The sequence below is a fragment of the Manis pentadactyla genome, chromosome 14 (assembly GCF_030020395.1).
Source record: "Manis pentadactyla isolate mManPen7 chromosome 14, mManPen7.hap1, whole genome shotgun sequence".
In the NCBI taxonomy this organism is placed as follows: domain Eukaryota; kingdom Metazoa; phylum Chordata; class Mammalia; order Pholidota; family Manidae; genus Manis; species Manis pentadactyla.
Window position 1 is genome coordinate 63,746,218 of NC_080032.1, and position 12,398 is coordinate 63,758,615.

General features: G+C 51.5%; 1 protein-coding gene across 3 annotated transcripts in view; it reads right to left on the bottom strand.

The window, feature by feature from the left end:
- VWF (von Willebrand factor) overlaps positions 1 to 12,398 on the bottom strand; it is a 138,856-nt gene that overhangs the window by 12,601 nt on the left and 113,857 nt on the right. For all 3 annotated transcript variants that reach the window (XM_036910125.2, XM_036910124.2, XM_036910123.2), the window contains exons 42-47: positions 12,179 to 12,384; positions 9,765 to 9,914; positions 5,590 to 5,700; positions 3,317 to 3,497; positions 2,529 to 2,569; positions 1,951 to 2,067 (exon numbers count right to left, since the gene is read on the bottom strand). In XM_036910125.2, the coding sequence (XP_036766020.2) occupies positions 1,951 to 2,067; positions 2,529 to 2,569; positions 3,317 to 3,497; positions 5,590 to 5,700; positions 9,765 to 9,914; positions 12,179 to 12,384 (806 nt within the window). The remainder of the gene's footprint in view (positions 1 to 1,950; positions 2,068 to 2,528; positions 2,570 to 3,316; positions 3,498 to 5,589; positions 5,701 to 9,764; positions 9,915 to 12,178; positions 12,385 to 12,398) is intronic.

Genomic DNA, 12,398 nt, shown 5'->3' on the forward strand with positions numbered 1-12,398 from the left:
GATTTCACCTCACACCAGTAAGGATTGCCACCATCCAAAAGACAAACAACAAATGTTGGCGAGGTTGTGGAGAAAGGGGAACCCTCCTACACTGCTGGTGGGGATGTAAATTAGTTCAACCATTGTGGAAAGCAGTATGGAGGTTCCTCAAAATGCTCAAAATAGAAATACCATTTGACCCAAGAATCCCACTCCTAGGATACCCTAAGAATGCAGCAGCCCAATTTGAAAAAGACAGATGCACCCCTATGTTTATCGCAGCACTATTTACAATAGCCAAGAAATGGAAGCAACCTAAGTGTCCATCAGTAGATGAATGGATAAAGAAGATGTGGTACATATACACAATGGAATATTATTCAGCCATAAGAAGAAAACAAATCTACCATTTGCAACAACATGGATGGAGCTAAGAGGGTATTATGCTCAGTGAAATAAGCCAGGCGGAGAAAGCCAAGTACTACATGATTTCACTCATATGTGGAGTATAAGAACAAAGAAAAACTGAAGGAACAAAACAGCAGCAGAATCACAGAACCCAAGAATGGACTAACAGTTACCAAAGGGAAAGGGACTGGGGAGGATGGGTGGGAAGGGAGGGAGAAAGTGGGGGAAGAAGAAAGGGGACATTACGATTAGCATGTATAATGTTGGGGGGGCACGGGGAAGGCTGTGCAACACAGAGAAGACAAGTAGTGATTTTACAGCATCTTACTACACTGATGGACAGTGACTAATGGGGTATGTTGGGGGGACTTGGTGAAGGGGGTAGTCTAGTAAACATGATGTTCCTCATGTAATTGTAAATTAATGATATCAAAATAAATTTTTTTAAAAAACATTCTTAGTTGGCTTCTAATTGAGGTGGAAATGTTCTCTCTGAACCGTTCTATGAGAAGTAGCTGTCGCCTATAGATCCATTCATTCTACATGTACTTTTTTAAGCCCCAACTTTGACCAGAGCACTGTGCCAAGTGCCACAGAGAACACATGCAGACCGCGCCATTGTCCTTGAGAGTGTAAAGCACCCTCACCAGTGTGTCCCATTACTAGTATCGCCGCCAGTGCCCCCCCCACCCACCTCCAGCCATCCTCTGCCCTGGTGGCCGGCTGGACAGCTCCTCTTAGGAGGGACTCCTCGCCAGACTCTGCCCCAGGCCCCGCCTGCTCTACTCCCAGTGGACGGGAGAAGCCCTCCCTTTGCACCTTCTGCGGGAGCTCTTAGCACATTCTGTGCATCTAGCTCACAAGAAGCTCATCTCACCAACTGTATTTTCTAAAACAGCAGGAGCCCCAGACACAAAAGGCAGTTTGAGGAAGAAGCCAAGGGCATCGCCCTGAGCTTAGGTTCAGCCCTGTGAGGCGGGGCTAGGAGTTGTAATTAAAACGGTGATGGTTTTCATCTACCAAACTAGAAATCAGGATTCCACCTCTCAGAATACACCCTTAGGAGATTATTCAGAGCACAGTCACTGTGACCCGCAAAAACACGGTGACATATTTTAAACCACCTAAATGTCCAATAAGAAGTTTGTGTTGAGGCACACTCACCCCAAGGAATAGGGAGTAGAACTTTGCACATAGTATCTGAGAAATATTTGTGGACTAACTAATTTTTAATGTTTACAAAGAATGGTGGTGATGTTTCTTAAAATGGTGTATCACAAGGAATACAAAACTGTGTATACAGATAAATATGGTATCATAAACCTTGTATAGCGTTTATTTTTAAAACACAGGAAGAAAATGTTTAAAATTTACAAAACTAAATTACAATTATTTCTGAGAGCTGCAATTTGGGTAAATAACTGTTAGTCTGTTTGTTACAGTTGTCAAATATTGTCCATATTCAGAAAATAACAAAGCTTTATTTAAAGGTCCTGGTGAGGTGCCATTGCTTGTGTCCCACAAGTATCCAATCACCCCTGGGTCCCCAACACCCTCTCTCACCTGGGGGCAGTCCTGGCAGGTGGTCTTCCTGCACTCCAGCTTGAACCCAGAGATGACCCCCACCTGGACAGTGCAGTGGCAAGTGGTGCACACGTCGATCATCAGGCTCCTTCCGGGCTGGAAGCAGAGGCACCAGGGTCAGCCTCCAGCACCCCGAGCCCCTGGCCCTTCCACTCACCTCAGCGGCTGCCTAGGAATGGGTCAGGCCGCCAGCCATCTCCCTGCCACCCCTCCCGTCTCCAGCAGCCGGCTCCCTTCCCTGACCCCCACCTGGAGTACTGCGGTGGTAGGAGGGCCTGGGAGGGAGCCGGAGCAGTGGGGGAGGGGACAGACCTAAGCTTGTGCAATGACATCAGAGTGCTTCTCGGAGGCAGAAATGCTCGCGTGTCTGGGGTAAGGGCCGGGCGGTGAGCGCTAGACAGCGGGCCCTTAGAGGACCCGGATGCTTGGGAAGCCCCGGGGGCAACGGGAAGCGCCATGGGGATGGGTCTAACTGGTTCCTTCCATTTCCAGTTCAGAATGGCTGAGCAGCCACCCCTGCCCCCCAGCTCGCCCTGCAGAAGAAGGCGGCCACTCACCGCGATGATGGTGCCATTGAACACGCAGGCCTCCACGGGCTCTGTCAGAGAGAGAAGGGCGGAGCGCGAGTGTGTGGAACACTCTGGCAAAACCTGGCACACAGGCCCATCCCTGCAGGGTCCTCTCCTCCCGGTCCCACCCCTCTCCCCACCCCGGCCCAGGCACTGTGGGTCCCACCGCCACTGCACACGGCAGGCTCACTGTGCCCAGGCCTGCCAGGAGTGTAGACCTGCAGGCAGCGAGCACACAGTGAGAAGACCCCTGAGGTCCCCGAGGCGACAGCACCTGTCTGAGTGGTTCACACTTAGGGGCTGAGTGGAGGAAGCTTGAGCTTAGAAAAGAATATATTCTATTCTGGAAATGTCCAGTCCCAAGAGAGAATCATGCAGAGTTCAGAGCAGGTGGTGGAGAGAGTTGTCTGTCATTACTGCTGCCTGTCTGTTGGCAGGGTGAGGGGTGGGAATTTGGAACACCTTCCCCAACAGAACAATACTGCAAATGACTGGCAAGATGGGCTCTAGACTCAGAGAGGTCTGGGATCCAGTCCCAGTGGGGCCACCCACTAACTCAGGGAGCAAAGGGAGGTGCATCTGCTACTGTCCTGTAGATGACATGAGGTAAGGGTGTAAAGCCACCACCGAGCACAGTGCTTTCCCATAAAAGCATTAGGGACAGAGGGGAAAACTTTGGACCTGCCCATTTCCCAAAGTTGCTAAAAAGGCAAAGAGCTCAGGAGCCCTTAGTGCAAAGAGGCTTGAAGGTGGGGCCCCAGAGGGCAATGCCTTACCACAGTGACAGGCAGGGCAACACTCTGAGGTCTTACAGCTCAGATGGAAGCCCACGGGGCAGCTGGGGACCACCAGCTGGGGACAGGAGACGTTCCGCTGTTCCACAAAGACCTGCTCCTTCACTTGGACACACTCATAGATGATGCAGGGGTTTTCAGGGGATGACCAGTAAGACCCAACCTGTAGTTAGAGCACTGGAGTCGGTCAGGGCTTGGGTGGGGTCCCAGTGGGAGGGTACTGGGCTCTCAGGGAGCCTTTGGGGCTCAGAGGGTGAGGCCCATGCCAGGAAGTAGCAGGGCTCACCCCAGGTCCCTCAGTGAGCAGGCCAGAGTCACCCTGACCCAGGTCCTGCTCAGAGCACATGCTCTCCTACCCATGCAGCCTTCACTTCCTGAGCAGGCTCCTCAGGGCAGGGCCTCCTCCCCCACAGCACTGCCTGTGAGCTGGGCACTCTGCCTATAGAGCAGCAGCAGGGCCAGCAGAGAGGAGACAGGGAAGGGAACTCAACCCATTTCCCAGCTCAGGGCTACTTCCCACTCGCAGGGGAAATATCGAGAGGCTGGGATGTGGCATCTGAGCCCACAGCACTGCAGCTGTCCCTGAGGCTTCCAGGCCTGCAGATGGGGGGTGGGGGCTGGCCCCAGGGCTGGCCCCATGGGCCAGAGGCACTACATGGCTCATGTGGAGCATCTGCCTGGAGAATGTGTTTCTTCCAGCACTGTCTTGCAGGCCATCTGCCGGTGCATAAACAGGTGCACTGTGCCTGCCTGCTTCTGGCCCTCTCTCACCTCCTTCTCTTCCAGAAGAGGTGTAGAAAATGCCAGACCTGTGCAGCCACTCTCTTCACCTCCATTTCTGACACCCACGGCAGGCCTGCCTCCCTCCAGGCCTCTCCCCTCTGGTTATTCACCTGCTGAGCCCAGGCCCCGGGATGCATCAGGAGGACCCTTTCCCACATCGCTGGTCCCTGACATGCTCCCAACAGCAGTGGCAGAGCCACTGCTGACCCCCAAGTCTTTCAGCTAAGAGGCAGATTTGAACTGAAGAAACTCAGGTCCCTTTATATTTGTAACCCTGATGTGGTCAGGGCTGTGTGAGCCCCAGAGGGAGATGAGAGCCTCCAGGGGCTGAGGGGACCGCATACTGAGCCTCACAGGGACCAGCTGTCAGCCCCCACCGTGATGGAGCAGCGTCTGAGCTGAGCTGGACCCTGAAAGGGAGAGTAAGACTGGCCTCGTTCCAGAATGGATGGGGAGCAGGGACCCAGGGCAGGGGATCCACAGGCGACTTGGGCTGGAAGGAGGAGGTGGAAGCCCTGGTGGAAAAACCCAGGGAGTCATTCCGTTATCACCACCGAGGAGCAGGGCCTGGCGGAGGAGGAGATGGGCGGGTCTGGAGCAAGACAGTCAACCCTTAGCCTTCATTCCAGCACAGTGCATTTGGGTCTTACTGGAAGGACACGGAAGCGCATGCCCAGCAGGTGCCCCTCCTACTCTTCCAGAGCCCCCTGCACCCCCAGGGCCCGGCCCCGCCCGCTTCCTCCTTATGAATCAGAGTGAAAGAATTGTCACTTCCCCAGCATCTGGACCAAAATTCCCAAGGAGGGAATCCTCTGGGCTTCAGAAAATGGCTTGATAAGCATCCAGTGCGGGAGCCTGAGGCCGTAGCGGAGGCTGAGAAGCTGCTCTGCTCTAGGAGAGCCAAGGTGCTGGGCTTGGGAGCCAGGACGGAAACCGCAGGGTGAAGAGGTGGGGGGCTGCCAGCATGGCAAGATGCTACAGCCAAGTGGCGGAAATAGCTCGGGGACTTTGGGGGCTTCTCTGGGACATACATTTCTGGCATGAAAATCAGTTCAAAGGCTGGAGGAGGCTGCCTGGGTCATGGTGGCACAGAGCCATCTTGTGGAGCTTTGGAGGGGTGGCCAGGCCTTTCCCACACTGAGCACACGGGGAGAGCAGGACCTCAGATTCCCGGGCCAGCAGGAAATAATAAATCCCACAGGAGTTCACAGGCGCCCAGGGAAGGAACTGGGCTTCTCCCAAAATCCACAAATGGGACGTCAGAGGCAAGCTAACTAGTTCCTAAGGGACAGGGCGACCCCAGCTGACATCTGGATAGCAGCCACAGTCAGAGTCAGCACCCTGCTCAAATCAAAGGGAAGCAGAGGGACTCTCTGGAGTACAGATGGCATCAAGGCCAGCGCCGCCCCCAGAGGGGACACCCAGGCTGGGAAGGCCAGTGCTCCTCACACCCATCCAGGGCCCAGACCTACGTTCTTCCAGTGAGACTGGAAGTCCCCGCGTGGTGAGGCAGTCACCACCTCACAGGCAGACGGCAGACACTTCCCACAGCATTCACCTTCATGGAGGATGTAAGTGAAGCCCTGGAAAATGTACAGAACAGCGTGTGAGGACAGGCCACCCCAAGACACAGATGCCCTCGTCAAGCGCCTGCTGTGCACTGGGCCCTGGGGCTTCCAGAGAGGCAGCCAGACTGGGCATCTCCAGCCGTGCCACCCACCGGCCTCAGGACCATGCTGAGGAGAGGTGGGGCAGCCCCCGCCGTGCAGGCACTGAGCTAGGCCCCGCTCCAGCTGAAGGGCTGCACCCTGCCCTCCTCCCTCGAAGACCCACATCCAGCCCGTGGGAGTGCCGAAGACAGGCCAGCGGCCACTCAGTAGCAGCCAGCTGGCCTGACCTTGATTATGGTCAAATCCAGGGCACTTCACTGACCGGGGCAGAACATGCAGGATGCCTGGGAGGTGGTCTTGGCTCTAACAGGCCCGATCGCCTCTGTGAGATGAATACCTTGATGCCAAGACCTCGCACCCACGCACAGTGCTGGGTGTCCCCACGGTGATGTGACATTCGTCTAGTAGTTTATGGGGCACAGTGAGATGAGAGCAACAGAGACCAACCTTCCCCAGAAAGCCTGCAGGGGGACCAGCCTGCTGGAAGTCTGCCAGCCCGTCTTGCCTCTTGGAGGTCCCCCAGTCTGGCCAAAGCATTAAGAACTTGGATTGAAACCCTCCACTGGGAACTCCGAAGCCGTGCACAGAGAACAGGCCAAACAATGATGTGTGTGTTTGTCCCAGGAGCCCCGGGAGGGAACCCAGGGGCCACACTTCGTCTTGGGGCCCTGTCCTTGGGAGAGAAGCGGTACTGCCCTTGTTCAGTTTGGGGGTGGGGGCTCTGCTCCCCAGGCACTCAGAAGCAGGCCAAGAGGGAAGATGCGCACAGCACTGGGTATCAGCCTCTCTGGAGCCTCTCTCTGGGGGCACAAGCACTCCACGGATATGGCTCAACTTCCCACCATCTCCGTGGGACCAACTTACGTCCCGACCCACGTCACAGCGATGCCCAGGGAGCTGTCCCCCATCTTTTATCAACTGAGATTCTAGTCATTTACTGTACACCTGTGACATACTTAGTACTTTGGAGGAGCCAACAGATTGAGATGATATGACCTAGACCCCCTCTACTCCAAGGCAGAATATACAAAGTGCCGTGAAAGAAGGCAAGAATGAAGGGAGCATGGAAGAGGGTTATTAATCCCTGGGGACCTATAATCATCCTGTGGCCCCTCTAGAATGCTGGGAGACCTGGATTTACACAGTCTTCATGTTTTCTGCTGCCTCCAACCACAGGCAAACACATCATCCACACGTGGGGTGACTCCCAGGTCAGCTGCCTGTTTCCAAAACCCACCAACTTCTCATGCTCAGGTATTCCTATCTGTACCACCGAATTTCCAGGCTGCCATCCTAAGATTCCCCCCCATGCCTCCAACATCCCCGTCTTCCCGCTACGCAGCCAGGGCTCATCCGACCTGCCCAGCTCTCCTTTTCTCGTACTCCTCCCAGTCTTGTAGTTTATATAGGTTCAAATATACATCTCAGACCCTCCTCCTTACTCTCCTCTCCATCCTGTCCTCCCTGGCTCCCCACTTAAGAGTGGAATTAAGTAGGTCTAATATCCACCTAAGCTAGAGACAGATGCCACTGAAAAATTAATTCTTAATTTATTTAGCAGCCCGGTCCTTTAAACACAAGGGCCGTAGCCGACGTGGAGGTGGGAGGCACGGAGCACTGCACCCTTCAGTGTCCCTTCACGGGGCCAGACTGGCCCTTGTAGTGCTGGTGTGGCCTGAGAGAAGAGACCCCGGGCAAGGAGCCAGGGCACTCCAGGTCTGCCGGCCTCAGTCAGGCCGCACAGCTACGGCCAACGTCGAGCCCTGTGCTAGTCCTCTGCTTTCGGTCCGACAAGTGAGAAGAACAGCCCTGCGTCTTCCTCCTCCTGGAAGAGGACTGTGAGAATGAATAAAATCTAGTGCCTCATATTCAGTCCCTCAGGACACAGTTCCTAGAGCCAGGACTTACTCTGATTCTGGGCCTAAGGGTGGGGAATCAGGTGGTCATAGGCCTTCACAGAAAAACTCCTCCAGGGTTTATACCAAGGAGCAGGAATTTCTCTTGCTGTCAACACAGAAGCAAGTAGGCCACAGGCCCACCTATGAAACCCCATGGGAAGCCCACAATGCCCTTTGCTGCTCCACATCACATTTCTGGCATGAAGAGCAGTCCCCGGGGCGGGGGGTGGGGGGCGCCGGGAAGGCATCAGGAAGGAAAATCAGAGGTTAATGTGCTAATGTTATTCTATGTGGTTTTTTGTTTTTGTTTTTGTTTTTGTCACAACCTAGATAGCAAATGAATTCCAGTGGGTGAGCCCCAGTGTCTCTGGTGCGACAGGACAAAGCTGGTGCTACCATCTGAAAAACGAAGTCTGAGGTCGTCTCAGTCCCTGACGCTCCCGCCTCAACCCAGCACACCACGCAGATACACACCGAAGCCCAGCCTCCCACGGCCCCTCAGCTTTGACTAACCCTCTGCTCACTCGCCTGCCCCTGGGCCCAGCTTCTTTCTGAAACTGCCTCCAGCACCACAACCTCTAGTCAGCCGGGTATACAGCACATGACCTGCACCGCCCCTGAAGCTGGCTGGACCACAGCGGGGGACTGGACAGAGGACCCAATCCATGGGCTGTGCTGGGCCCACCAATTCTCTCCTTAAGAAGTTAATCTATGGGACACAAAGATGGAATACGTTAGATTGGACAGGGATGATCCCTGAATCTGAAGAGGCACGTTGAGTTGAAGCCAGATTCAATAAAGGCATATGCAAATGAAAGCAAAACTCCTTCCCAGAGGAAGCTGGCCTGCAGGGAGCATCTGGAGCAGATGGACAGAGAGAAGCCAGGACAGGATGGTGTAGCAAGTGGAGAGCAATGCCCTGTGGCCACAGAGTCACTCAAGTGTCCTGCACTTCTTGTCTGAGAGACTCCCCTGTCTTTTCCATAAACCCCTTTTTACTTTATCTAGTGGATTTTGAGGGGATTATGTTCTTTGCAATCAGAACTCCCTCCTGAGACACAAAGTATACCGGGTGCCAATTTTATAAAAACTGACCTCTAGCCAGCAGTCTCTTTACTTGATAGCATTGCCTCCATGGCCTCTGGGAAGAGATGGAGGCAATGGCCTTCCAAAACTTAGAGCTTGCAAAGGCATGCGGCATACCGCAGCACCACCCCCTCCAAGGGCACTGAGCAATGCCACTCCTGCTCACTGCCAGCAAAGCAGCGACGGAGCAGGTGACCTGAACAGATGCTCCGCTTCTGGATTCACACTCAGGCCCCACCGTCCACCATCAAATCACGCACTTTCAAAACAGCATCAGGAGCATCACGTTCACTGCTGTTCTGGGAGCAACCACGAGGCATATGAACTTGTCTGCCCTAGCTACTACTGTCTAGCATCATCATCTCCTGATAATCCCACAGCAATGACAATAATGCATTACCAGCAAGCAGAATGTGACCTACAGTATTTCTGCACACAGCTGCTCCCTCTCTCTCTGGATCTGATCAATCTTAAGTGTGCAAGAGTAGAGTGTCCCATGACACCTGGGTGCCTGAGGGGCAGGCAGCACAGGAAGAATGAAAAACTGAATTAAGAGAAAGTGATCTGTGTTTTCCACACCTCAAATTATACACATGGTCTGAAAAATCACCCATCTATGTGGAAGCACTATATATATAGGACATTGAAACAGGGAGAGTCTCAGAAAATTGGGAACATACATCTGTTCTAGGGATAGGCTAAGGTGATGACTGGGGAGAGAAGAAATAGGAAAAACTCAAGTTCTCTTTTGTAGGCATTTACTCCACATCTCAGCTCAAACCAATTCCACAGTTCTCTGGACTCAAGACCACACACCAGACATGGCCAAGGACTGAATCCAGAGGGAGGACAGAGCAGCCCTTTCCTCATGCCCCAGCCCCATTCACCTCCTTGCCGCTCACCTCTGGCCTTGAACCAGAAGGTGCTAAAGAGGCTTCCTCACCCTTTCCTAGGTTGGCCCCATGCAGCGTGCAGCCCCTCTGAGCCCCTTACCTCCCGGCAGCTGTCCTCGCAGGGCTTCTGAGAGCACTGGGCCACGCGCAGGCCCATTACCGCGTCCTCCATGTCCGTGCAGGTGCACACGTCACAGCCCTCCTCCCAGAATTGGCCCACGGGGTAGATGGTGCCTCTGTGGACGCACACCTGCAGACACAAGGCTTCCGTGTGTGAACTCATGTGGCTCATTTAAACAAGAAGTGGAAGCATCTTCTGTGTGTTGGAAGCTGTGGTGGTTGCTGAGAACACGGCAATAAAGAAAACAAATGAGGGCTCTGCCCACATGCAGGATGCTCATGAAGTGCATTCTACCCTCTGCCCTCTGCCTTTCCCTACCCACCAGTCCAACCTGGGAGGGACCTCTGTGGATCCATGGCCCACAGGCTCGGCTATAACACACTGGCTCCCCTAACTGCATTTACTCCCTCCCACTCACACAGAGAGCTGTACCCTAACTCCCACACCCCTAAAGTCCTTGAACTTAGTGCCCATGCACAGATGGCTCTCTGTCCCATACGAGTGGGTTGACAGTGAGGGGGATTGGGCAGGGGCTACAGAATAGTGTTCCCTTGAGACCTGCCAATGACAAGGAACACAACAAGCAAAGAGTCTGAGGCACGAAGTACAGGGTGTGTTTAAGAGATGAGGGGTCCCTCCTGAAAGCACTACAGGCTACGGAAGGCACATGGAAAATGAGAAGACAAAGGCTGACTGAGGATCAGAACACATACAGCCTGGGATACATGTGGCACACCATGCTCAGGCTTTGTTTGTAGAAGTGAGGTGCTGAGGAAGTTGCCTGATCAGGAGACTTAATGACAGTTTTGACATGAATCCCAAGTCTGCTCTCCAAAGCTCTGCACTGTCCTCCACACTTACTCACGTAACGGCATCCAGATATTTCCAAACCATTATCCTATCCCTGCACAGTCTTCCAGCTTCTGTATAATAAACCAATTGAATGAGATCTTGTGTTCTTCTATCAAGAAGCCTGCTAAAAAATGTCACTCAGAATCTCACTTCTAGCAGTCTATCCCAAAAGACAGCCTGGCAAAAATACAAAATGACAGATGCACAAGGGTGGTAGTTACAGCATTCTTGGTAATAGCAAAAGATTGGAGCAGCTCAAATGTCCATCAATAGGGGACTTGCTGAATGAATTGAGGTGTATCTGTGTAATGGAGTACTATGCAGTTGTAAAAAGGAATATCATAGATCTCCATATACTGATACAAAATAATTTCTATCATATATTGTTATGTGAAAAAAGAGAAAAGAAAATATCAAAATTTAATTTATAATACATTTTTCTGTAAGAAATGGGAATATTTATAATATATATATAATATATATTTGTAATATATTACATATATAAACTATTATATATTTAAATTGTATATATGTGTAATATTATATATTTATATAATAGATATATTACATAATATATATTTTATAATTGCATTTATTAATATAATATATTATATATGTAATTTGTTAATATTTCCAAAAAGAAAAAAATGGAAAGATATGCCAAAATCTAATGAAAATTGCAGGGGGAGAGAAGGAACAAGAAAAAGGAAAAAGGGATAGAGGTGAGACTTCCAGGAATATGTCTTGTTTTATAATTTAGGTTTTAGAATCATTTAGGTGTTTTACATAGCAAAATAATAAATCGAAAACAACCTCTAAAAGTGGAAAAGAAGTTGAAATACCTGATTAATTGGATATCAAGGCAATGGCACAATCACACAAGGGAAATACTTATTTCAAATGACTTGAAAACCCAGAATTTCAGCAATATATCCCTAATGAATTATATTCTTAGGATAAAGAGAACCACAAGGAAATCCTGAACCTCTCCCAATAGTCTTAAATCATGCGTAGTAACATCAGCATTATTATTTTTGAGCTGTCAAAAGTTATTGTAAGATAAAGCAAGTAAATAGTTCAGTTAATTACGTTAGGAAACTGAGATTTTTCAACCCAGAAGAGAACTGATACAAGTATAAATCAAAGAAATTCAGTAAAACCCCATAACCAAATTTGAATCAGAAATATCACTAGGTGGATGGATGGATGAATGGATGAATTGATAGCAATAATAAATGAGTGAACTATCAACTAGTCTCTAAATAATCCATGTGGTCATATTGTTTCCTTAGCTAACCTAAAGAATAAACTCTTTATAGGTAGGGACTGTGTCGTATACCCAGCCATGCTGAGCACCTAGTGGGCTCTCTGTAAATATCTCCTGAGCTCATTAAGTTACCCTGCAGGCTGAGATGGGACTCTCTCTGCTCACCCACCAAGCCGCACAGCCCTCGGTGGGGCAGGAAGCAGTGAACTTGGCAAAGAGCCCATGAGGAGCAAATGTTCAGCCACCTCTCCAGCCAGAGCTGAGCAGCCCCCACCTTGTCAGGGAAGCAGGTTGTCGTGGTGCAATCACAGTCGTTGGTGACGGTCGAGGCCAGGTAGCCCAGTGGGCAGCTCACTGTGGAGTTGACGCAGTTGCAGGCACACTCGTACTGGTCACAGCACTGGGTCTCCCGAAGGGCTGGCGTGCGGTGCGGAGGGCAGGAGGGCGGGGGTGTCTTCTTGCACTCTTCCTTCCTGCAGGCTGGGGAGCAGCAC